A 26,471-nucleotide genomic window follows, 5' to 3' on the forward strand; every position below is an offset into this window, starting at 1 on the left:
CTTTCCTGTTTTTTTTTTTTCTATTCACTAATTTTCCGCCAGTCAATATCCTTTCCCAGGGCTCAAATGAACCAACTTTTCATCTTGTTTGATATTTCGTTGTTGGACAGTTTTTCAGTTTTCATTTTAGAATAGGAGCTATCAAAAAGCTTTAAACAGATACTGGGGCCAGGCTAGTTCCCAAAGCAACCAACTCCCACACGTGGAACTGCTATGCTTCCCCACTCCCTAAGTGTCCTCCAGCAGACCTAGTCATTGTATTCCTCAGGGGCAGGGACAGGGGTGGTGTGAATGTGCCCAGGTCCCCCAGCCTCTCCATACAGTTCCTCTGGGTGAATGCTGCACACAGATGGGGCCTGTATGGTGGCCCATGCCTGTCATCCCAGCATGAGGAAGGCAGGGGAATTGCCATGAGCTAAACACCAGGCTGGGCTATGCTATGTAGTAAGTTCAGAACCAGCCTGGAAGACAATCTCTGAGAATTTGTCTCAATAAACTGAAGAAGAGAAGACGGAGGAAGATGAGGACAGAAAGGGGGACTTTGCTGTCTTTTTAGTGCATGGATTGGATTCAGGCACAGTAGACAATGAGGACTCTCAAGAGCAGGAGAAAGGTGTCCCATGTAGCCCTGGGACCATCTTAACTGCCCACTGGTTTGAGTTGGATAGGAGACAGATTCTGATTCCTGCAAAGCCCCCTTCTGATTTATAGAGTTGGAGAAAAGGTTCTAGGATTTCACACACAAATCTCAAAAAAAAAAAAAAAAAAAGGAATAGAGGCCATGAACTTAGGAAGAGAACTTTCAGAACAGCTATGTTGCTTGGACTAGCCCTAGGCACCCAGTCAGAATGAATCCTCACGCTCCATCCTTCCTGCCTCCAAGGGCCAAAGCCAGATTGCCTTGCCATACATAATGCTTCCAAGGCATTCTTTCTGGTTCTGGGCTTGGCTGTAAACCAAATAGACCATCCTAGCCTTCCTCCTCCTAGAGAGGTGTCATTTCCAGTCTTACTGCTCACCTCGAAACAAGTGTGTGCTTCTGAAGACATGGCGCGAGCACTTGTGAGCACCCCTGGGAAGGGAGAGCCAGGTACCAGACCTTCCCGTATGTTCATACCTGCCTCTTGGCATGAGTCGTGTCTGGCATGAAAACATTTGAAATTGCCATGTGGTCATTGAGAAGCACATCTAAGCTGCCTTGGTTCAAACTTTGTAGCAGGACTCTAGGAGGCAGGCCAAAAGGGACAGAAATATTATTTCCCACATCCTATTGATGCTAGAAAGGACCGGTGTCTGATGCAATGCACTGTTTCCCCAAAGGTAATTTATGCAGGCAGCCTGGGCCCTGCCCCAGTGGAAAGCATGCCTCTAGGGTTGTGGCCTAAAATTAAATGTTATTTCTGTTTGTTTTAGATTTCTTTTGTGTGTGTGTTGTCTGCATGTAACTCTGTGTGACATGTGTGTGCCTGGTGCCCGTGGAAGCCAGAAGAGGGAAGAGGACATCAAATTCTCTGGAGCATGAGCTACAGATGGGAGAGTGTTGGGAATCAAATCCTGGTCCCCAAGAGCAGCCAGTCCTCTGCTCTGAGCCATTTTTTAAGCCCAGATAGTACATTTCTAGTGGACACAAGAACTAATCCTCAGGCCTACTTATCTTTGAGGATAATGGTCACAATTAATAGACTGTAATACTTGGGCCAGGTGTAGATGGCCGCAGCCAACCTACAGCTGATATGCCAGCATGTTGCTCCCTCCACCACACATGCGTGTGAATACACGTGTACACACACATATACCAGAGCACTTCCACAGCCAGGATTTCAATCCAGGGACATGGCCCACTGGATAAATTGGTTGGCCATGGACAGAGAACAGAGGCAGTCTTGGTGACCAAGCTCAGGAGTTCAGTCTTGAAGTAAGAACACACACTCACATGCACACACTCACACAGAGGTGTGTGCACATACATCCCTCAACCCACAGACTTGAGCTTCGGTCAGAGAGCAGTACCGGTACCTCCGTGGATTTGCTGGAGGCTGATGGCTTTCAAGAGCTTGCTAAGACCCTAGGATTCCTTGCTCCAATGGTTCCCAGAAGATGCTACCAAAGATGAATGCTGAGCCACAGTGGAAGTCCACATTGCCCTGGATCTCTTGCCTCTAGAGAGGCCCACCATCTGGCTCCAATAATAGAATTTGCCTCATTTGGGGTCATTTGCCACAGGTGGCTTCTTTATTGCTCAACGTGATTTGGAGGCAGAGGTGAGATTTCCAAAATGGGTGGTTTCAATTGAAACTTCAGTGGCAGATGTCTACATGCAAGCCTGTGCACTTTACAGTTGTCCAGAGATTGGATAACTGTTCTGTCTGTCTCTCTGTGTGTGTGTGTGTGTGTGTGTGTGTGTGTGTGTGTGTGTGTGTGTGAGCGAGCAACACACCTCCCCATGAAAACACACATGGAGGCTAAAGGTGCCTCCTTCTCCCTCTTATTTCTTGAGGCAGGATCTCTCATTGGACCTGGAACTTGTGACCTGAGCTAGACTGACTGGCCAGAGAGCCTCCAAGATTCACCCGTCTCCTCCACTTCCCCCCTCTCCAGGACTGAGATACCACATGGGCACTGCTGTGCCTCCATTTCATATGGGTGCCAGGGAGCTAAACTCACAGACACTTAACCCACTGAACCATCTCTTCCCAGCCACAAGATCCATATAAATGTTCACACAGCTAAGCCATTGCCTCTGTGTTTGAGAATTATACACCCTGCAGGAGGGAAGTGTGCCCGGACAATGGTGCAGTTTTCTCAGTGAGCCAGCTCAGTGTACTCATCCCAAACAATGATGGAGAGAGGCTCTGCCTGAATTCCAGCTATCTCTGGTGAGTAGATGCCAGTGTGCCGTGGAAGGAATATCTCTGGAGTCCAACATGCACCTTAAAGTGAGGTCTTTACTGTTTTAGAAGAACCTTCCAGGAGATGAAGTCATCCATGATTCCCCAAAAATATTTATTTATACAAAGATTCTGAGAGTAATATTTGTATTTATCTTTATACTTCAGTCTGTGCATCTGGGGCCAAGTCATCATGTCAGACATGGGAGGCTCCCCGGATACTTGGCATGTAGCACCTGCTTCCAGGAACACCCCAGGAGCACGGGGTCTAGGGTAGGAGGGAAATGGCGCCCCAGGCTATGTGGACTCAGAATCCGGAGAGTGCACCCTGACCCGGAAGGTGTCTAGCCAAATATCCAAGGAGAAATGCAGCCAAGAAGGAAGGCAGAAGGAGGGGCCCCCAGGGACTACATGAGAGAACCAATTCTGACCTCTGCCTTTTGAGCCCAGCATCTCTAAGGGACCGGACCTGAGATAGCTAGTTGCTGGCCCAGAAACTAATTACATGATCTGTGATGACTCATGATGCTGATGGAGGTGAAAAGACAGTTTGCAGAAAGAACGGATTGTCCTTAGTTCCAGGCAGTGCATGATATGATTCCAGGGGACTTTGGCTTGGTAAACTGAAGAAAAATGCTTGGCCGCCTCTAACGACATCCCAATTCCCTAGAGCAGATGTACTGCAGTGAGCAAAGCTGACCTCAGATCTGAAATGCCTCCCAGTCTGGCCTTCACCTGACTGACCACTCTACCCTTCATCTTTTGTAGGGTAGCCCAAGGCCCATTGCCACTCACAATGTCCACTCGCTATCCGTTCTCTACCCCACCACCTCTGCCTGCACCACAGAAATTCCATGTTCTCAACAGTGTGCCTTCCCCTAACCAACCCACACTTTCTTTACCACAGTGATTCTCAAAGCTAGCAGAAAGAAATGTTCCAGAAGGAAGCCTCCCTCTCGGCCTTTCACCGGGAGCCAGGGCTTCTGGGCTCCAGGCCTCTAAGGGTGAGGTCTGTCGCTTTGGTTTTCCAAGGAGCAGCAGTCTGTGGTGGCAGTTTTCCCTCCTCTGTGGCAGGCTGGCCTCAGCTGCACTTACACGACTTCACCACCATGTTGGACAACTGCTCCACCTTGGGGGTTCTGCCCACATAGTACAAGATGGTCAGGGGCTCCAGGTCCTGGGGTACGCAGCAAGGCGAGGCAGACGCCTCTGGGTTCAGGGTGTTGTATAGTCCAAGCACCTGTGGGGTGGAGTCACACATTTAGCAGGAAAAAGCCAAGCCTTGAGCCTATGACCCAGAAACCATGCAAGTTGTGGGGGGCTACCCTAAGCAGGCAGAGTGGCTACGGAGATCTGTTTAAAAGGGATTGTGGGAACTGTTTGGATAAGAGATGAGCTGTAGTCATCCAGTCTGGCAGAAGGCATAACCCATGGACTGACTGCATTATGTTCCTAACTGAAGCACCTGAAGGGGCAGTTGATTTGCAATTGATAGAAACTCCTCCAAAAGGTCTTCCTGTCTCTAAGTTTCCACATTGGTGGGTAATGTTCACACTCAGCACTGCCTTGGCACATTTAGTAATTGTAAGAACGTGTATGCCCCAGACGGGATATAGCAGTGATGTGCTGACTGGAACTGGCTCACAGCCTACCGCCCTACTCAGCATTCCCCACCCCCCAAGAACCCCAGGAAGGCAGGCTGCGGACCCTCCGCCCTTTCTATCGCTATTCTTTCCTCCATGTGTTTTGCTGTCTTAACGGAGATAGAAACTTCTCTGGGCCCCACATCTCACCAACCAGGTGCATACATCTGTGACACAGAGTGACATGTGACAGCTGAATAACTTTCATAGTACAGAAGCTTTAGACAAATAAAAAGGATGCTTGAAACTACGGTGGGAACTCTGCATGTGTGTGCACATGACTGTGCGTGTTCAGGTAAGTGTGTTTGCTAGAGACTGAATCCAGAGCATTGCACACACTAAGCATACGTTTTACCCATGTGCTAGCCCCCGTGGTAGGGATTTAAATTGCAGAGTGCAGCTGAGTAGCACTGGACCAGCCTGCCAAGATCAGAACGTTGTTACAGGGATTTTTCTCATCCAAGATTACCATTCATTCAACATTCAATCCTTCATTCACTCACACTGGCAAGTAGTCCGGCCAGGGGAGCCCCAGTATCCAAAGAGCATGCGCCTAGCTCATACCGTGCTGTGGGTTGTATCTGCGCTGCGGAGGTATGGGCAAGGGCCTGAGCAGAAGTTGGCATAGTAACCCTTAGGTTCATGGACCCATTTCCAGCCTAGATCCTGCCGGAAGTCAATATAGAGGGGGCGTACACAGCAGTTCTCCTCCAGGTTGCTATGAAGAAAACATATATAGGAAATCAACAAAAAGGGAGCATGCTGATAAAAGAAGTCTCATATGTGTCTTCCTGTCTCCCATTAAGGCACTTCTGCCATTGTAAGAGGCCATCATGGGAGGTAGCTCTTAGTCCATTGAATCCCAGGTTTAAATGCATTTAGTTACAGCCATGACTCCCAGGTAAGCTGGGTGGGCCTAGCAAGCCCCTCCAATCCTGTCATCCACAGAAATCATTTGGCAGCCCCTTCTCATCCTGTGGCCATAGACCCTTGACTTCAACAGGTCTCTAAAGACACCAGGGACTCACAAAGGCAGCTACTGGGCAGAATCTTCTTGTAGGTTTTAAGACTGAACCATGTCGTTTTCAACTCTGTCTTCTTTGACTTCTCCCATTCCAGGGATACTTATTTTCTGGGCCATCCTTGAAGGCTGGGGCAGTCATGTGACTTGACTAATGGCCAGTCAGAACTAGAGAGGTTGGCAGAGAGTAGGACGAGCTCTGGCAACGACACTTGATTCTTTAGAAACGTAACAGCTGGAAGAGGAAGGCTGTTGGCCTCTTTTTCTCTTAAGCATGGACAAATTACCTGGAGTTTTAGAAACCCCCATGACCACAAGCAAGAAGAGCCCATGCAGGAAGTAATCCAGTTGAGATCAGAACCCCCATCTCTTCAAGGGCAAAAGCAAACAGCCAGACCAACCTTAAGTCTGCCACAAGAAACCCCCTAGGGCTGAAGTCACTGTTGTCCACAGCCAAGAGCATTCACCCTGATTGACAAATGGACACACAGAATGGACATACTTGTCAGCCTTGGAACAGGTGGTGGCAACCACACCACCTCTTCCATTCCTTCTGTTTCCTGAGCTAGCCATTTCTAACCATACATTTAGTTGTCCCAACCAAACTCCATAGGCATCTTCTCTGGCCAACTGACCCTTTCTGCTCCTCTCCCTGGAAGTGCCCCCCACCCTCACCCAATCCTTACATAGCCAAACTTCACCCATCCTTTTAAAGGAAGGCTTCAAGGAGTGTTCAAACCCTAGCCTTTCCTGTGTCCTTGGATGTATTCCCAGCTCCTAGTCTGCAGAACATCCTTCAGACCCCCCTCCCAATGTCATTTTCCTCCAGTTGTTCCTTCCCACATCTATGAGAAGTGCAGCTGTTCATGAAGAGAAGCAGCCTCTGACTTATTCTGAAGTCATTGGTGATTTCTCTAGCCCGAGAGCTCCCCTATGGATGGAGACTGTCCTGTCTTCCCCATCCAGTAGCACCCTGCAGCCCTGCATATCTGTGATGGATCCTGTTAATTGTCAGCTTGAAAGAATCCACAGTCGCCTGTGAGAAGGGCCTCTGGGCGTGCCCTATGGGGGATTATCTTGGTTACAAAAATTGAAGTGGGAAGACCCGCCCACATGAGAAGAACTGTTCCCTAGGCCGGAGAATGTGAGTCAGAGTTAAACACTAACATGAATTCTTTCTTCTTCTTCTTCTTCTTCTTCTTCTTCTTCTTCTTCTTCTTCTTCTTCTTCTTCTTCTTCTTCTTCTCCTTCTCCTTCTCCTCCTCCTCCTCTTCCTCCTTTCTCCTTTCTCCTTTTTTCTTTTCTTCTTCTTTTCCTCCTCCTCCTCCTCCTCTTCCTCCTTCTCCTCCTCCTTTCTCCTTTTTTCTTTTCTTCTTTTCTCCTTTTTCTCCTCCTCCTCCTCCTCCTCTTCCTCTTCTTCTTCTTCTTCTTCTTCTTCTTCTTCTTCTTCTTCTTCTTCTTCTTCTTCTTCTTCTTCTTCTTCTAATTTTGAATATAATGTAAGCAGCTACTTCAAGCTCCTGATATACCCTGATGTCACCTTCGCAATATAGAACTTAACTAAAATAAGCCCTTTCTCCCTTATGCTAATTTTTGCAGAGTATTTCACCACAGCCATGGGAAAGAAGGTAAGCCAGCAGGGAGCCAAGCACTTTTTAAATGGACTTCTACATTAGTGTCCTCGAACCCCCCAGATACATCTTGCAAGTACTTCAAACAAGTAAGCATCCCCAGTGCCAGCATCCCAGATCCTCCTCATGCTTTTCCTTACTTCATCCAGACCTGACCAGAGCAAGGCTACTGAAAATACTGGGGCTCCCAGAAAAACAAGAAATTTGGAAAAGACTTCCAGTCTTCTTTCCTAGACATGTCTGTGACAAGCATCATGGACCCTAGGCTGATTGGGACTCAGATCTCAAGCCAGTACCCCAGGATGGAAGGTTGACCTCACCCGCTATGGGGCCAAGGCTCACCGGAAGCAGTAATTGGTGTCCAGGGCCCTCTTCTTCCTCTGACTGCCCTGGCCTGGGCTGTCCAGTCGGTGTGGGGGGATCATCATGAGGATCAGGTGCGGGTTGTGGTGATCCTTCTGCTTCTTGAGACGCCCCAGGTCTCCACGGCCATGGTCATCTTCATTGTCCACTCCTGCAAAGGGAAGCAAGGCCACAACCTCCTGTCTAAACGCAAGCAGTACCCTTGCAGATTCCTTCCACCTCATTTTAGCCCATCACTGCCCGGTCAAGATGAGGGACAGTACAGTCTGTGAGGAAGTCTCAGGGCAGGGCAAGTCTCATCCCCACCCCTAAGAAGGCACAGACTGAGGAGAGCAACCAATGTCAGAAGCAGTCAGTAGTTACCATGGATACCCTTCTAGACAACCAATCAGATGCCTGCATGGCAAGACCTCATCACCTTCCTGGGATGGATGTATCCTGGGCTCCCTCGTGGAGTCATGAGTATCCCCAGCACTAGATGGGTACCTGTCAGATACTTTGGGGCTGCCACTTCAGGGTTCAGTCTTGGGTTTCCTGATAGAATCTGAATTAGTCACAATACTACAGAAGTCCTAACAATGTAAGGTGTTGCAGTTTGCCATAGCCTATGTGGGAGCCAAAACAGCTAGACATCAGAACTATTGCCATTCCTACCAGGCTTAGGGCCTTAGAGGTGTCCTCACTGGGAAATTCAGAGGAGGCAATAGAACATGAGACAAGCTTGGTAAGAGAGCCCAGATTCCACTGAAAAGAAGACCAGAGCCTGACCCAGAAGGCTTTGTTCTAGCCGGGAATCTTCTTTGTAAAGATAACCATCGGCTACTCTCTTTACCAGGGCAAGAGCGCTTGGAATCTAATTTAGCTACATGAGGAACTTGGCTCTTAGGAAGGGGCTTTTGAGTGTATATGATAAATAGAAGCCCTACGTGCGTGGTGCCCTTTTTTCAAAGTCTTTATGCACAAGGGACAAAATTGGGGTGGTGGTAAGATAACACCTTAGCCTAACCTGTATGTGATGATGTGGTTAGGCACAGTAACTAGGTTGTTAAACTCTTAGCTTTAAAAATTAAATATGGAAAAAGTCAAACCCATGCAGAGTAAGGGATGGCTGAGGCCCAGGCCCAAGGTCTATGCTAGGTCAAGAACATCCTTCCAATCTCTCCAAATAATCCCATAGTCACCGCACTTCTCAGGTGCCCAAAGTGGAGACAGAAAAGGAAAAGAGAGCTTCCCTAAACCCCAGGAAGCTGCATTTATATTAGAAACCGAGAAAAGACTCAACCTCCAGCACCAATTCTAGACAAATGGCCATGGTCAAACGCACAATCTAGGAAGAAACCATCCTAACCAAGACAATTCCTCAGCAAGGGTCAGGAAGGTAGGTCCAACAATGTCTGAAGCTTGGTAGCCAGGACACTCATGTGCAGGCCCACTGGAGTTCATTTCTTTGAGGAGAGGGGAAGGCAGCTGTCATTTACTGAGCAATCTATTATCTCATTTGTCAACTGAGCTTCTGAAAGAGGCAACACTTGGCCTAGTTCCCTGGACACCTGGCCTGAGGGGGTTCTCCCCTCCTCAGAATCCTGCTGTCTTCTAGATGCTAGAGGGTTCTCTCCAAGTGGAATGCTTCTGCTCAGCGCTTTGAGGACAAAACAAAGTCACCCAAGTGCAGAACAGTCAGCCACCTCTACAGAGGAAACTGGTTCCTTTTCTTGGGCTTGTAAATCCGTTCCCACATCCCGCCACACCTCAGTATCAGTACCTTTGAATTTGATTTCCATCACCTCATGAACATTTTCCAGTATGTCTCCATTGGGCTGAAAGGTGTGACATGGACAGTGGATGCTGATTTCCAGACCCAAGTTGGACTCTGCAAAATAAGACCCAGAGTCAGGGGGGAAATACTGAGTGGCAAGGTAGTGTAGTATGTCCAGCACCCGGGTGAGGGTGGAAGTGAGTTATATTGAGAGTCATAGGCAACAGGAAGAACTCACAAAACTCAGAGTAAGCTTCCTGGACAGGGTGTCACACTCCACCTATTTCCATTATATTATGAACAACAAGGTAAATAGTGGGCATCTTGGAGGGTGAAAGCAGCCATCCATTTTCAGTGGATAATAGGAAGAGATTGTCACCTATGTACATGGGGCAAAAGGACGAAGACACAAGACAGGAAGGAACTGCTCACATTGCCTCCATGTTCTCTGAGACAGAAGGTATTTGAGTCAGCCTGCTGAATAGGATGAGAGAAGAGGCAGGGATGGGGGGACATGGAGGGATGTGCTGAGGGAAAAACTGAGAAACCTCTGAGCAAGAAGGAGTGTTAAAGAACACAAAATGGCAGACTGAGGGACAGGGGTCAGAGGAGGGAGTCAGATATCAATGCCTGAAGTCATGCTACCTACAGGTCTGAGTCCATAAATGACATTAGCATTTCCACCATCATCTTGGAGACTGAGAAGTGGTTGATTATTCAGAGGAGGTAAAGGGCATGTTATGGTTATATGTGGTTATCTATGATCATAGTTTCTCTAAGGAACAAGATGCCATGAGGTAAAAATGACATGGAAGTCTCTTTGAAAAGCCTGTCACCATGATGGGAGGTTGGTTGTGTGAATGGCTCCCAAGGTGAGCAGCGTGGGAAAGCAAGTATGAGCACTGAGTAGTCAGTCTATCACCGGTGGCCCCAGAGAGCAATGCTCAAGGGATCGACAGCATGGGCTCAGATGGGATGAGTTTGGGGAAACCCAGAGGTGCCAGCGTTTGTTGTCAGACACTGAGTGCCAAAAGGTCAACTCAGGCCTTTCCTCCTCTTGGCTGCGGGCTGGTGTTTTGGCAAACAAAATCAAGGCAGCACAGACAGTGGTGGGAAGGGTTGAGTGAAGTCAAGAGAAAAAGGAAAAACAAAAGGAAGTGAAGGTTGGGTCAGGAGTTCAGTCTTTACAGGGGTGTGCAAGCAATAGAGCGGAGTTCAATTCCCAGAACCCACAGGAAGAGTCAGGCATGCTAGCACATGCTTGCAATCCCAGAACTGGGGAGCCAGAGCTGGGAGGATCTCCAAGGTGCTCTAGGCAGCTGTTTCAGCCAATCAGTGAGCCCCAGATCCCAAAGAAAGACTGTATTGCAAAACAAAAACAAAACAAACAAACAAACAAAACTAAAGTAGATGACTGTGATTTCTGGCCTTCATATGTATGTGCACACACATATACACAGGCACACATACACATGCACACAAAGTAACTGAAAAGTTCAACAGAATCAAATAGTTCCAGAGAAAACCAGGTTGGGTCTGGTACAATCAATCCTGGTGGATCCAAGCTCTGTTGATCCCAGGGTGGAGGCTAGCTACAGTTGGTGTAGGAGAGATCACAAGACTTTTCTAGGTTAACATTTCAGTGACATGATTGGTTTCCTGGAGTCACCTTAGTGGTTGATTATCTTGCCTCAGGACCAACCTGATGTTTCCCTAAAATCTATTGTCATCAGGGAACACTCCAAAATTCACCTGCTTTGGCAACCCTTCTCCTAGACAAACTGGTCCAGGTATGGTGACCCAAAACAACATGATGTAAGCCTGGCATCCCAAAGGTGCAGATGCCATGAACTCAGACAAACTATCTCACCCCCTTCATAAACTCCAAAGTCCAACCAGATTGCTGTCCCAAAGAGAACTTCAAAAGTACTTGTTAAGCTTGGTGATCTCTTTCCCAAAGGTCAGCTCATCAGGGAAACAAGTCAATAGAATGAGGCAGCTGAGCCTCACCTAGAGAAGCCATGGCCAGGCACAAAGGGCTCTACTTGGTGTTAGATAGTTGATAGAAGCCACAGTAGCTGCAAAGGGCAACACACAGCATTTTCTGTTCAAGGCTCTCCAAGGTAGGGTGGAAGTGCACTGGAATAAGCAAGTTCTATGATTCTGCGTGTTAGAAAGTGAAGGTGTGTTGGAGAAAGGAAAGGTCAAAGTGCACGTGGCCAGCACAAGATGGTAGCCTAACTTGGCCTACAACTCCGAGAAGATGACAATTACCAACATTTGTTGACATTCCTATCAAACTGCTGTGGGATTTGGCCAGCAATACAGTTCATTTAGTCTCTGTAATAATCCTACTAACTAAAAACATCACTGAGATCACTGAGGTTAGAGCAATTAAGTAGTTTACCCAAGATACCAGATTAGTAAGTAGTTATTTCAAAATCCAGATAGAGAGCTTGTGGGTTCTGATAAGAGATCCCACACTATACATTTTGTTTGTTTTAAACAAGGGCTCACTATATAACTCAGACTAGCCTGGAACTCATGGTCCCCCTGCCTCAGTTTAGTGCCGGAATTACAGGTGTGTGCCCCCACTCCCATCTGAGATACTGCACACCTAGTTGACAGGGACAAGGAACAGGCACCAAAAGGCACCATAGACAAAGCTCCTACAATCATCGAGATGCAAAATGCCCGTGCTTTCTTACCATGCCAGCTGACCTGCATCATGACACTATGGTACATCCTACCAGCCTGGGATACAGAGAGGCTGTAGGCTATATGGGTACGGGCAGAGTGGGTGGAAGGACCTGGGTCCTCCATCCTGGAGAGAATGCTGGAGCGCAGCCTAGGTACCTGGAGCACACAAACTCGCAGATGCTTCCTGAGTGACTTCTAAACCACAGGTGTGACTCAGTCCTCGTCAATCCACACCGCCAGCTGCTCCAGCTCCGAATCTGTTTGCTGCCTGGTTTGGGGCCATGAACTCGGAGGAGATTCGTGAACAAAGGCCTCAGCTACTTCCCCCGAGGGAAGGGAGGGATGGGCAGAATTTGCCTAAGTGTGAACTGAAGGTTCCAATAAAAAACAAACCTCAGGGTTGGCAGCAGCGGGGTGGTGGGTGGGGGACCCACAGGTTCTATTATGAAATTATCTTTTCGGATGGCTCAAGGAGGCTGGAAAGCACGCTCTCCACAAACTTCTCATGGAGCTCTGCAGCTGTGAACAGAAGCCCTCCAAGTGCCCAGGGCGTCAAAGAAATCCAGGTGGTGATGATTAAAATCAGACAGGGAAACTAAAAGATGGATTCCACCCAGCCCCTTTTTCTGGGCCCAAGCTAAACACCAAGTGGAAAGCCGCCTGCATCGGGGTTGCTTTGTTAACACCATTGGCTGAGTTCTGTTGTTGGTCATAGGCTGTGTTACCTACCTTCCTAAAATGGCCAGGACAGGGTCTCCAACCTACTGTGTGTCAACAGTTATCAAACAAGCTCCCATAGATGGGAGCTTAAAGACTTGGCCACCTACAGAGTCTGAGAATTTATGGAGGTGAGGGAGTCACCTCAGAGACTCACCCACCGGGAGTACCGGGAGCGGGGGGAGGGGGGGGTGTTGGGGAAGACAGCGCACAGCACATTTTAAAGGGTGGCTACTGATCATCTCTGGTATACTGATACTGTTGGGGCTAATCTTCTAATTATTAGTCAAGAAAAATATGGACTCTTTGGTTTGGTATGTTGCTGTTATTGAGACAGTCTCTACATAGTCATGGCTATCCTGGAACTCACTATGTAGACCAGGCCTCAAACTCACAGAGATATGTCTTATTCCTGCCTCCAGAGTGCTGGGATTAAATGTGTGCACCACCACAGCCAGCCCAGTTTTATGAGAAATCGCCCAGCTTTTAATACAAAACAAACAAAACCCCAAGTGGCCAAGAGTTAAATGCAAAGGCAGGTAGCTTGTGACCTCTGCCTTTAAACCCCTTATCCTGAAACACGAAGGACATCTGCCCATCAGTATGTAGCTGGACTAGCTGGATAACAGCTGATGGTAGTGGAAAACTCTTGGCGGGCAGAGGAGAGACCCTGTATGTAAGGCTCCTACTTCCACCTTCACTACTATCACCATTAAGCTGTCAGAGCACGAAGCACCAAGATGGTGTCATGAGACACCAGACTTAGTCCTTAGGGGACAAAAGTTCTAATCCAGACCAGAAAAGCTCGGACTTTTCCACTCTGGTCCTCGGCTTCCTTATCTGACATCAGGAGAGTTTATTCTTACAAGGTACATTGAAATCCACAAAGTTCTCTCAAATACACGTGATCCTTAAAACAAACAGCTCTGGGAGGCCTGCAGGGCGGAAGCATTACTTCATTTTCCAGGTGAGTGGATATGATATTTAGGACAGGTGACATTTGATGGAAGTGCTAGAGAGTTCAATGACCCCAGGCATTTGAAATTCAATTAGGCCACACAGAACCTGTCCCAAATCTCCTCCTCTTGTAGTCTTCCCTCTTCCAGCAGCTGGTGATACCACCTGGCTACTCCATCCAAAGTCTTTATGTCATTGGAGATTGCTCTCGTACCTTAACACCGCACCTAATCCCGGCCTATTGACTCAACCCCCAGATTACAGAATGAATCCAGACGATTTCTGTAGCCATTGCACTGCCCGCATCCAGGTCCCCTGCCATCCTCGGTAGGCTGCTACAAGGCTCCCTAAATGTTTTCCTTGCCTTTTCCCTTCACTTTCCCGGCAACCGGAGGACTTTTGTTAAAGACTGCAGTCTCACACTCACATGCCCACCTTGCTTATAGCATTCAGAAGACTCGGAACAAGTCTTCAAACCTTTCTATGGTCTGACACATAGTTGACCAGATGGCCTCAGCTCATAGTCTTCCAGACTGTTCACTGCTGCTACAGCAAATCAAACTGGGTTCCGCCCAGGGGCCTGGCTGGGTCTTACTGTTTCTTTTGCTTAGGTCACCCTTTAGCCTAGCCTCCTAGCTAGCTCCTTCTCATCGCCTGGACTCACTGTCAGGCTCCCTTCCCCACAGTGTAGTCTTGTAAGTCCTTTAAGTAGCCAGTGTTAGAGTTCCCAGGCATCACTGCCTAGATTCTTTAGTTTTCAGTGCATTGTCTGACACTCCTTTCTATGTGTCTGCCACCAGGATGAAACCCCCCTGAGATCTGAGCTCACCTGTCTTGTTTGCTGATGGATTCCCAGAGTCTGACTCAGCACCGGCATTTAAGGATAGAGTAGAGAACAGAGTTAAAGCAAGAGAGTTGAACCCAGATGTGTGGTTCCCCCTAGTTCTCTCCTCTTTCCTTTCATGAGGCAGAAGGAACCTGGGACTCCTTCTGAAATGTTCCTGCTAAGAGTTTACCTACCTCTCCGCAACAGCCACTCGCGCACAGTGTCAGTGACATCAAAAGACAGCCACTCAGCGGTGCCCCTTGTGGGCAGATTCTTGCCACCTATGTAGCGCTGCTTGGCTATGTGCTCATCCGGTCGAAGTATCTGTGGGGCAGAGGAGAGAGTGCGTATCTAAGGCTGGGACAGAGTACCAGGGATGGGTTACAATGCCAGCTTGGTGAGACAAGCAAGGAGAGACCAAAGGCTTCTGAACACCATACTTTCTGTGCACCTCGGGTAATGCAGCCCTCTTAATGACAGAGGCTGGGGGGAGTCAGCTTCAGACTGAGGTCTGTCAAACTCAGTGGAGGCCAGACATGGAGGAGGAACTGGCACCTACTTTATGGTTCCCAGCCAGAAGGAATACCTGGAAGAGCTCAATTCTCTGCTCTGTGCGCTTGGAGCTGGGGTTGGGCACCCGCAAGACCCGGAACTCTGCCCGGAACAGATTGGTTCCATTTTTCTCCACTGAGGACACATTGAAACGAAAAACCTTAGAGGTAATTCCTTTGGGGCAGACGGCCAGTTCATCTAGAAAGAAAAGCAATGGGGAGAGGCATGGTGAGTGAGGACCCCCAGAAATGGTATGAACCAGCAGCCCCACACTAAGTGGCCACGGTCCCGTCTACAACCTTCCTAGAGGTTTAAGGCCTCAGACCTGAAGGTGGAGATGCAAGGAAGGTTCTTGGTGACCCCAGAATCATAGAGAGTCCCAAATAAGGAGCATAGAGAGTCCCAAATAAGGAGCATAGAGAGTCCCCAATAAGGAGCAGGGAGACCTTGGAGCCCCGGGACACGTAACTGGGACTGAGCCAGTCAAGTGTAATTGTCCCCTTTGGCCACTTTTACACATAAAATAAAACCTTACACTTTATGTGTATGTGTGTGGACCTGAGTATGTGTATGTATACCACATGTGTGCAGTGCTCACAGAGGCCAGAAAAGGGCATTGGATCCTCTGGGATGGAAGCTACTTGACAGGGATGCTAGGGTTGGAACCCAGTCTTCTAGAAGAGCCTCGAGTGCTCTTTACTGCTGAGGCCACTCCCCAGCCCACCTCCCACTGTCTTGCTATCCCAAAGCTGCTAAGTGCTCCAGACTAAATTTCTTAATTTTTCAAAAATATAGATTTTTGGGCTGGTGAGATGGCTCAGTGGGTAAGAGCACCCGACTGCTCTTCCAAAGGTCCGGAGTTCAAATCCCAGCAACCACATGGTGGCTCACAACCATCTGTAATGAGATCTGACTCCCTCTTCTGGAGTGTCTGAAGACAGCTACAGTGTATTTACATATAATAAAATAAATAAAGGTGGAGGCCAACGGAGCAAGATTCTGAGATCGGCCAGAACTGGAGAGATGGCTCAGTGGTCAATATTTTTTAAAAATATATAGATTTTTTTTTAAACCAGGCCTGGCAGCACATGCTGTAATGTCAGCATTTGGGAGACTGAAGCAGGAGGATCTTGAGTTCAAGGGCAGCCTGGGCTATGTAGCAAGTTCCCAGCCAGGCTAAGTTTCCAAAACAGTCAAAACAAACAAACAAACAAACACAGGTTTCAAGAAGATGGCATCTAGTTGCTTAGTTTTCTTCTAGCTAGTTGATTCATTCATGGTCTTGTTCAGTAGGTATCTATTCATTTCTCAGACATGTATAGGGCTGGAGAGGTGGCTCACTGGTTAAGAGCACCTGCCGTTCTTCCACAGGACCTAAGTTCAGTTCCCAGTACCCATGTTGAGCAGTTTGCAACCAGTTGATTGTAACTCTAGCTGCAAGGGATCTGACACCCTCTTCTGGCCTCCTCAGGCTGGCCTTGAACTCACAAAGATCTATCTACCTCTGCCTTTTGAGTGCTGGGATTAAAGTCATGTGCCACCATGCCCAGGCAGCCTGCTTTCTTATAGAACTGAGGACCACCAGCCCAGGGATGTCAGCACCTACAATGAGCAGGGACCCCTTTCCCTGTTAATCACTAGTTAAGAAAATGCCCTATAGTTGGATCTTGTGGAGGCCTCTTCTCAATTGAGACTCCCTCTGATGACTCTAGTTTGCGTCAAGGTGACATTAAACCAACCAGCACAAAAGGTCTCTACCCTTGGTAGCTGCTTATGTCATCCCATCATTCTCTTCAGCCCTACCCTTCAGCCAGACAGCAGCTGATGCTTTCTGCTGTTCCAAGACAGACAAAGGGGAGAAGTCTCTGTCTCTCCTGTGCTCCTGAGTCCTTTACACTGTCAAGGTCTAAGAGCATTAACGCCATAGAAATCCTTTCTACACAAAGGGTAACAACAGTCAGGGCTTGAAATTCAAGCTCCTAGACCCAGATTCCATATCTAATGGACACGGCTGGAATGAGCGCATAAGTACCCCCCAGGGGTGGGTCAGGAGTCATGGACTATGTGGGGCAGATAAGAACCCGAAAGGCAGCAAGCACAATCCTGGGCTTAGGGATAGGATGAGTGGGTGTCTCTGGAAATTGCCATCTGGTGGGCCTGAGGTTGGCAGTTAAAGGAAAATGAATGGAACAGCTGTAGGAAACAAGTGTATGAATACCGGCTAATGAAGCCCTGATTACTAACGGGCCTTGAAGGCACAAATACTACCAATTAGTCTCTAAGCCGATCCAAATAGAACCAGAGAGAGGCGTCAGTGTTGGCAACTCTTGTATGCATATGTTTAGAGGGCTGCTAGAGGTGGGACCCAGAGCCCCTCACAAACAAAGCACATGTTTTTAAAAAATACTTTCTTTCAAATTTTAATGATGTGTACTTTTGTGCTTGTGTGTGGGTTTGCATACACAAGTGCAGTGCCCACAGAGACCATCAGAGGGTATCCGATCCCCTGGAGCTAGAGTAAGAGGTGGTGGTGAGCCCCCTGATGTGGGTGCTGGGAACTGAACTAGGGTCCTCTGCGAGAACAGCATGCATTCTGAACTGCTGAACCAACTGTCTTGCCACAAAGCACCCGTCTTGTACGGGAGCTACATCACCTGCCATTTCATGTGTAAGTTGACAGGTTTGTAACTCTGGAGGTGGACAAGACCTTAGACCAGTGACAATCTCGGGGATTTCGCCTGAGCAGAGATGTGATCAAGCTGGCCTCTGTAATAATTGTCTGTTAGGAGAGAATGGAGGGGAGTCAGGGCAATATATGCCCTGCTATAAAAGGCAGAAGAAAGTAGGATTGGTAGCTAAGGAGGAAGGGGCCAGAGTGGGGAGGGAGTGGGGGTATCCAAGGAAACAGGAACAGTGATGTCCTAGTCTCAGGACCCCCTGATGACTGTTCTTGCTAACTCTTGCTTTGTCATGTACCATCCCCACCCCTCAGTGGAAATTTTAAGGTGATTTCAGAAAAAAAAAATACAGAGCACTTGGAAGGTGGAGGCCAACGGAACAAGATTCTGAGATTGGCCAGAACTGGAGAGATGGCTCAGTGGTCAGAGCACTGGCTGCTCTTCCAGAGGATCTAGGTTCAATTCCCAGAGCCCACAACTGTCTGTCAATCCAGTTCCAGGAGATCTGACACCCCCTTCTGGCCTCTGCAGTCACCAGGCATATATACAGTCACACATACAGGCAAAACACCCATATACCATATAAAAATTTTTTTAAAATATCTGAGATCATGGGCTGCCAAGATGGCTTTCTGAGTAAAGGTGCTTGCTGCCAAGTCTAATGCCCTGAGTTTGAACTCTAGGACTCACAATGGAGCAGAAGATAACAGACTTCTGAAAGTTTCCATCTGGCCTCAACTCCTGTGCAAGCCATCAGGGGTTCCCTAACACATAAACAAATATAATAAGAAACGTTTAAGAGTTCAGAGCCAAGCTGAGCTCCGCCTTAAGACCCTTCCTCAAAACAGACAAACAAAAATAGCTTTAAACAGTTAGAGGAATGAAACCTGCTAACAATACTTGAAATTAAAGAGAATATATAAAATGTATCATTCTCCCGGTGGGGAAATGCAACATCAGAAAAGAGAAGTGGTTTTCCCATAGCTACACAAGTAATAGGAGGCAGAGATGGGATTTGAACCCAGTTAAGATTTGACCACTCCGCATTTATTGTATCTGAGACCCTGGAAGTCAATGTGTACCTGGGTGGAAATAAAGTCAATGTATACCCAGTGGAAAGATAGTAATAATTTCAGGAACAAATCTGATGGGATTCCTTGAAGTGGCCTGGCATCCCAGCATTGCCTTAGTCAATGACCAGGCCTCACTGTGCTTAGCTCTGCTGTTGGCCTTCAAGAGCTGCCTGCAGGAGTCTCCGGTATGAAACATTGTTTCCGACTGTGCCCATTGCTCGGAGCACTGCATAGTAACTAACACTCCTCTGTCTATTTTGCTTTAGGAAGTAAGAATAGCACAGGACCCACAAACTGCATGCACAGGATTCCTGGAGAACCCAGGAAACTGTCTATGTAGTTAACTGGCTCTTAAAATGTTCCAGACAGGTGGGTCCCAGCTTGAACACCTCATTTCTGTGGGAGCCAATGGAGGGATGGTATGGGCAATGGGGCCACCTGGAGAGTGTTTAAGGAGGTGAACTATGACCCCACTACTCAGCAACCCACTGGGTGAGTTCACAGCAGGTTCCCCGAGTTTTCCAGATGTTTCCAGTGTGCAGCCAGAATGGAGAAACAAAGTTTATCATTTTCTGAGAAAGGTACTATGATTTCAAACGCACCGGGAGCCTGAGAGAGGATTGCCTGGATGGTCTCAGACGCTACACGGAGTAACCTTGAAATGAGTTAGCTGTGTTGTTTAGCCAATGTTTAAAAAGTTTTGCATTAGAAGCTTATAAACATTTTAAGTCTGTGTTACAAGTTGGGAGGCTTCACAGAAATTTCCAGATTCTCTGCTATCCTAGGAAATGATAAGATATAGTCGAGCTGGGCCTACATTCCTGAATACAAAACTCAGAGCTACATGGTAGCTTCCTCGTTCAGCAGGCCGCTGGGGCTCCAGACCCTCCCACCCCAAGCCGGCCACACACCTCCTTTCTCGATGACCTGAAGTTCTTTGCCTCCATGCCTGGCCCGCTGCTGCTAGATCCATCTGCACCCCCTACCTACTCTCTGAAGGCGTCTGTGCTTACAGCCCCTCCTAGGAAACTTTTTTCCCTGGCCACCTCATCTTTAAGCTTATTGAAAACACAAGTCACCCAGGATGTCTCCGTGTTATCCCTAGTCTGTAAGGGAGAGATAGAACCCAGGTGTTCTCCTTGGGTAGCCAAAACCTTCCTGTTTATATAACATCCATAGCCATGGCATATGAATTCCTTCTACGTGGACAAATCTTTTTCATAATGGTTACTTTTATTTTATGTGCATTGGTGTTTTGCTTGCATATATGTCTGTGTGAGGGTATTGGATCCCCAGGAGCTGGAACTACAGATGGTTGTGAGCCATCATGTGGGTGCTAGGAATTGAACCCAGGCCCTTTAGGAAGAGCAACCAATGCTCTTAAGTGATAAGCCACCCCTCCAGCCACTGTGGTAGTCTTCCTGCTGGGGAGTCCTGAGCTTGCTTTAGCGCTTTCCTTGACTTTATAAAGCAAGAGTCCCACAACAAGGTACAAATACATGTTCCAAGCCGAGCAACATGACGCTTATGTTATGGTTGTGTGGGTGGTAACAGAAGTGAGAACGCGGTATCCTTCCCCAAGTCGGAGAAAAGCACCTATTTGTTTCCCATGGCAACATCTTAGAGAATTGTGAGATTACCGGGCCTTGCCTCTGTCTCCTAGCAGACACCCAGGCAGAGCATCCCCAGGCCTGACAAATCCATTTCCAGTGAAAGGGAGCTGAGAGATGACCTCACACAAGGAAATGGAGGCTCTGGGAAGACACACCACATGGCTGTGCTTGCTTATCCTGCTTGAGGCGGTCTGTGTAAGAGAGAAACGAAGCTGGTTCCCTGAAGCTGAGTTCGGTGAATATGTACGGCATATGAATCTCCTGCCCTACCCCTAACAGTCAAGCCGAAACAAATCCAGTCTATTCCCAAGCAACTGGGTACCTGGGTTACAGACGCAGGACCTGCTGTCCTCTCCTTGTGAGGTTAACCTAAGATCCATCTGTGTCACAGGCCAAGGTTCTACTAGATCCTGAAGATAAAAGGTGGCCTTAAAATGTGTGTTGCACGCCTTTGATATCAGCACTCAAGAGGCAGAGGCAGGATGATCTCTGTGCGTTTGAGGCCCAGTGTGGTCGGTCTACAAAACAAGGTCTAGGACAGCCAGGGCTACACAGAGAAACCCTGTCTCGGAAAACCAAACAAAACAAACAAAGAGAAGTTCAGGGCAGCCTTGGTCCTTTGCTCAGCAGCTTCCATAACCCTTTCTGTGCACAGTGTTCCTTGTGAAGCCAGCATGAGCCACACACCTGACCAGCTGCAGAACGGGTTCAGGTTGGTGTCTGTTCAACCACCATCTGACCTGTGGCAACTGCAGAGTGCCTGAGCCTGCTTGCTGATGGTACTGAGAGCCCCTGTGGCATTGCCTATGTCCCACTGAACCCTGGCTCCTCCTCAGCATTGAGAAAAGGATCTTGTTCATTGTGCCAAGTTGGCACAGGCTGGACAGCTACTCCATCGCCCCCCATGTCTTACCACCCCCCCCATCTCAAACTTCCCTTGATGCTACAGCCTGGGAACTGCACAACATCTTGGGGGGAAGGTGAGGGTGCTGCCCTGGCTTTGTCTGAAGCTACACCCTTTGTACCCTGGATTTCTGCACAGAATCCACATCCACGCCTACCTGTGTGGCCGTGTGCCCACATGGGGCTAGCTCATTCTCAGCTCAGGCCTCTAGACAGGGTGGGCCTTTGTGACTCAGAATCCCTTTCCTCAGACTCTCCTCCTGACCCGTCTATGAGGGCTCTGGGGTCACTCTCTTACCCTCTGTGTTCCTCAGACTTGTAACCTTCTCTGGTGTCCGTGGCTGCTATGACTTGCTTTGGTAAGTGACTAAGGAGTCAAGGGTTCATGCCATCTAGTGCTGGATGACTCTATAAACTGTGGTCACCAGGCAGTCCCTGAACTGACCCCGGTAAGCAGACGCTAGGCAGGGAGCTCTAGGTCTGCCTGTTTCCAGCCTCCAGCCAGTCTCAGGAAACTGCCCTGAGAACACCCGCATCCCTACCTCTAGAAACTACAAGTTCCTTTCTGCCTGGTGTAGACCAGCTCCCTCCTGGCCTCTGCATCTTCCTTGAGAACCGCTCCACCCATTGGCACTCACTCCTGTTCCTTTCCCTGCAGCCAGGTTTCTTTAACCTCCTGCTGTTTGCCCCATGGCCACTCTGACTATGCCAGCCTCCTGGCTCCTTCCAACCCTCCTGCCCCAACTTGGACACTGCCCACCTGGGAGGTGGGCCTGGGCTGAAGTCACCGGGGCACGGAGGACACCTGCTGGCAGGAAAAGCAAAAGGAGCAACTCCGGATTCAGGCCCAGAGCAGCTTTCCTGGGCTGTCAGTTTCTCAACATCTGCCAAATTTCTCTCTCTTGTATTGAGGTTTTTTTAAATCCCCATTCAGTAAACACACATGACTTCCACACGTGTACAAACACACACAGGCGTCTCACCCAGAAGCTCCTCCGCAGACAGCAGCCTCCTGGGAAGAAACACTCCCAGACACACATCCCATTACCCCGCAGCCATCCCTCCCTCCCACACATCCGTGGCGGGCAGATGCCTTGGGCTATCCGGAACCTCGATCCTGGCCTCCTGTGTCCATTAGCCTGAGAGGCCCCACTTTACATATATGAATCTATCTACTGTGTAATAAAAGAGTCCACATTGCCCCAAAGTCCACATATGTGGGACTATACATGTATTACCCTCCCCCTCCCAGCTCATGTGGGTCACGTGTGTGTGTGTGTGTGTGTGTGTGTGTGTGTGTGTGTGTGTGTGTTAGACCGAGAGGCCTCGGTTGGGCTTCCAAAAAACTTGACAAACACAAATTTGAGGCAGGTACACTGTGTTTCCTGAGAGTCAGGAACCTAACCCAGAGATGCCGCACGGAGAGCCAGGAAAAGCAAGGGGAGTACAGAGATGCCCAAACTCAGAAGGCCGGGAGGATTTGGGGGCCAGCCAGCTCACCCCTTTACAGAATTCATGTGCTCACTGTGAACCTCTATGTGTTCTCACACACAGATGTGTGAGAACATGTTTCCTTGGGTGGCACAATACAATTCCCAGTTACTATCCATCAAGGATGCCATAGGAGTTCCGAATGTCACTTGGCTTCAGGGCTCCTGGCCTCTTGAAGCACTTGGCTCTTACCAGAGTGTCTCTGTCTCCTTTCCCACCCACCTACCCAGCTGCAGCTGCAGCGCCTGACCTCTGTAGTGAACCCTGGGGCACTCTGCTGTGTAAAGGCCACCAGGCCCCCCTCGGTGGAACTCCCATTTCCAGTTCCTTCGCTCCAGAGCAGATACCCAGCAGGCATTTGGACTTACTGTGCTCCGCCAGCCCCTGGATCATGTCGAATTTATGGATCTCTTTGGCATAGTACTCGGACTCCGAGGTCTCCTGAGTGCAGCCTTCCTCCCTCTCCCCGTGCATCTCTTCCAGCAACTCCCGGGTGCTGTTGTAAAGTGCCAGGACCTGATAGGGGACGTGGGTCATCACCGACGGCTCAGGGGGGCTGGTGAGCCTGAGCTTGCTCAAGATCTGTCCCCTAATGGCTTCCACCCTCTTCTTCTTGATGTGGCCGAAGTCCAACGTGGTGCAAGTGGACAGAGAGAGGCTGATTGTGGCCAAGTTCAGCAGGGCCAGGACTACCAGAGCCCTTTGCAAGTGCATCTTCATGTGTGAGCCCAGGAACGAGGCCAGGGGACTGGGGAGGCCTGGCAAGGAGGAGACCCCAGTAGAAAGGGGGAGGAAAACCAGGCGTCCTCCCCAGATCCCAAAGGCTGAGGCTTGGCAAGAGGGTGCATGAACTGCGCTGGGTGAGCTTCAGGACTCCCAGGAAGCGCTGGCAACCCCCGGACGAAGTAGCGGGACCGGGACCGTGTGCTGGGTAGCGCTGGGATCCTTGTCCATATGTCTAAACAGGTTCTGCCGGGCTCTGACTCCCAGCAGGCCAGGTGGAGGGCAAGCCGAGGGTTGGGAGGGGTGGCAAGGCAGCTGGGAGTGGGAAGAGAGCTGGAGTTTTTCCTTAGGTAAAAATAAATAGAGCGGATATCTGATATCGCCCAACGCTGCTTGGCAAGGAGAAAGTGAGTATTTTAAAGAAAGTGCAGAAGAGCGATGGCTGGGTCCCAAAAAATCAAGTTCTTTGCCTTGCCCTGAAGGGAAAATAAGAAAAGCGAAGGAAAAAAGAATGTTTTTTCAAAAAAAAAATCACCAGTGGGTATGTGGGGAGAGGCAGGGCTGAGCGGCCGCAGGCCCAGCTAAAGGTGGGGGCAGTGCAGGACACACTTGTCTCTGGAGCGCTCCATTCATGCTTTCCCTTTTGTTTACACTTCCTCGGGGGCTTTCTAAATGACTCTGTTCACGCTGCCTCTCGTCTTCATTGGCTGGGATGAGGGATTATGCACAACTGGCAAGCTGGGAGGGCAGGCCTGTTGGAGGCGGCTCGTCCGATAATCCACTTGGACCCACGGTCACCAGCATCTCAGCTTGTCTTCTCTCTCGGCCATGGCTTCTGTCCCTTGCTTCTCTTTAGGAATTTAAAAAGAAAAAAAAAATCAAAAGGAAAAGAAAATAGAAGCCGATTCACCGCAGCTGACTCCGGAAAGCGTTACTCCGTCCTCCGCAAGGCTTTTCCCGTGCGTGTCTCGCCTCTCTGTGGCTCAGCCCCCTACACTCGGCCCTCTTCTTCCCTCCCTTTCTCTCTCCCCTTCTCTCTCTCTCTCTTTCTCCTCCCTCTCTCCCTCACACACACATGCACACACACACTGCTTTCTCTATTTCTCTCTGCTGAAATTTTATACCTCCCTCCCATGACGTATCGGCCTGGGGTGGGGGAGGGAGGGAGGGACCAGCGCACACAAGCCTCTCTCGCTGCACGGTTTTAATGTTTTAAACAGGCACAGGAAAAGCCGAGCCCATTTGAAAAATACTTTGTGAGTCCTCTGGTTCGACGTGGTAACTGAACTTTTTTTTCCCCTCCTCTTGGAGTCATTCCTGCTACACGTTGGCTGTTTATCTGGAAACTTTCTCCTGATCCCCCTCCCTCCTGCTACCCCGGCCCCTCTGCGCTGGGGCCAGCTGTTAGTCCACGTTCCCCGCCCCACTCTCTCGCCTCCCCCGAGTCCCCGATCGCCCCCGGACAGACCGGGGACACACGCTAGGTTCGCTAGGGGAGCAGGGCCGGGCGATCGGGCCACTCTCATTCCAGGCCCCAGGGTGGAACCGGTCTCGGCCGCGATCCTGGCAGCGGTTCTTCATTGACCATCCCGATCCGAGCGGCTGCTGCTGGGGTAAACGACAGCGCTTTCTGGAAGGCCGAGGGTGCCCTCTGGCGAAGCAGGGCCGCCAGTGACAGAGGCATGGAGGCTGGGGAGCGCAAGCACCACTAGACAATGCGATCGTGTCCATGGTCCCGGCCCCACGCAAGAGCGAGGGCCGCTCCTCTCCAGTCTGATTGAGTACCTGGCTCCAGCCCATTTCCCAGAAGGGTTTCTAGATCTTTCCCCGCCTTGAGTAGCTTGTTAGGCCAGACCCAGGCCGAGCTGTCCATGTTCTTCCTATAAGTGCCCTCTTCCTAAGTCTCCTGGACCCTTTCTGAGAGGCCTGGTTCCGGTCTCAATTGAAGAGATGTTAATGTATTATTTTACAATCGGAGAAACTGAGAATAGTTGTTTTTTTTTTTTTTTCCAAGGCCACACTGCATGTGGGCAATGGAGATGTCAAACACAAGCTGCCTAATCTGGAAAGGCATTATTTTAACTTGCACTATTATGAGAAAATCTAGCTGGTGAGAAACCTTAAAAGAGACTTCTTTTTTTTTTAAAGATTTTATTTATTTATTATATGTGAGTACTATATGTGAGTACACTGTCGCTGTCTTCAGACACACCAGAAGAGGGAGTCAGATTTCATTACAGATGGTTGTGAGCCACCATGTGGTTGCTGGGATTTGAACTCCGGACCTTCAGAAGAGCAGTCGGTGCTCTTACCCACTGAGCCATCTCACCAGACTTCTTGGTCACACAGCTCTGAGGTGTCAATACTGCCATCTCAACCCGGCCCATCCACTGCCATCATGCTCTGCTTGCTTCTGGAATTTGAGAAATCAATTTTTCAAAAAGAAAAAGTGAAAGAAAAGTTTTCCTTTTTTTTTTGGTGTGTATTTGTGTGTGTGTCCATATGTGGACATGTGAACTTGTGTACAGGTATCCTTGGAAGCCAGAGAAGGGCAGCCATTCCTCTGGAGCTGGAATTATAGAAGGTTGTGAGCCACTCAGCATAGGTACCTGGCATCCAGCTCTGGTCTTCTGCAAGAGCAGCCTGTGCCCTTAATCGCTGGCCCATCTCTCCAGCCTGAGGGATAGCTTTGGTATTTGTTACATGCTCTGCACTATTCTAGGTGCTGAAGATAGTCTCTGAACAAATTTTTATGGAATTTGCATTTGAGGATGGGAAGAATGGCAAACCAGTAAGGGCATCTGTAAAGGGGAAGAAGGAGGACGACAGTGGCCCTTTGGGGAGGTCATGTTGAAATTTAAAATGGATGACCCTACAGGCTGAGGCTCCTGGGCTAACTCTATACAACATGGGAGGCAGAGCCATTGAAGGAATTC

The 26,471-nt window shown here is 49.0% G+C and overlaps 1 protein-coding gene across 1 annotated transcript; it reads right to left on the reverse strand.

Annotated features, from left to right (window-relative positions):
- Positions 1–2,561: 2,561 nt before the first annotated feature.
- Tgfb3 (transforming growth factor beta 3) lies at positions 2,562–24,611 on the reverse strand. The gene is made up of 7 exons (XM_021178965.2): positions 23,181–24,611; positions 15,089–15,252; positions 14,697–14,826; positions 9,309–9,416; positions 7,526–7,697; positions 5,096–5,249; positions 2,562–4,128 (listed from the first exon to the last, which is right to left on the reverse strand). The coding sequence occupies exons 1-7, from the start codon at positions 23,530–23,532 to the stop codon at positions 3,970–3,972; spliced, it is 1,239 nt and encodes a 412-aa protein (XP_021034624.1). The 5' UTR covers positions 23,533–24,611; the 3' UTR covers positions 2,562–3,969.
- Positions 24,612–26,471: the final 1,860 nt, after the last annotated feature.

The sequence above is a fragment of the Mus caroli genome, unplaced genomic scaffold (assembly GCF_978045245.1).
Source record: "Mus caroli unplaced genomic scaffold, Mus_caroli_1 scaffold_14, whole genome shotgun sequence".
NCBI lineage: Eukaryota > Metazoa > Chordata > Mammalia > Rodentia > Muridae > Mus > Mus caroli.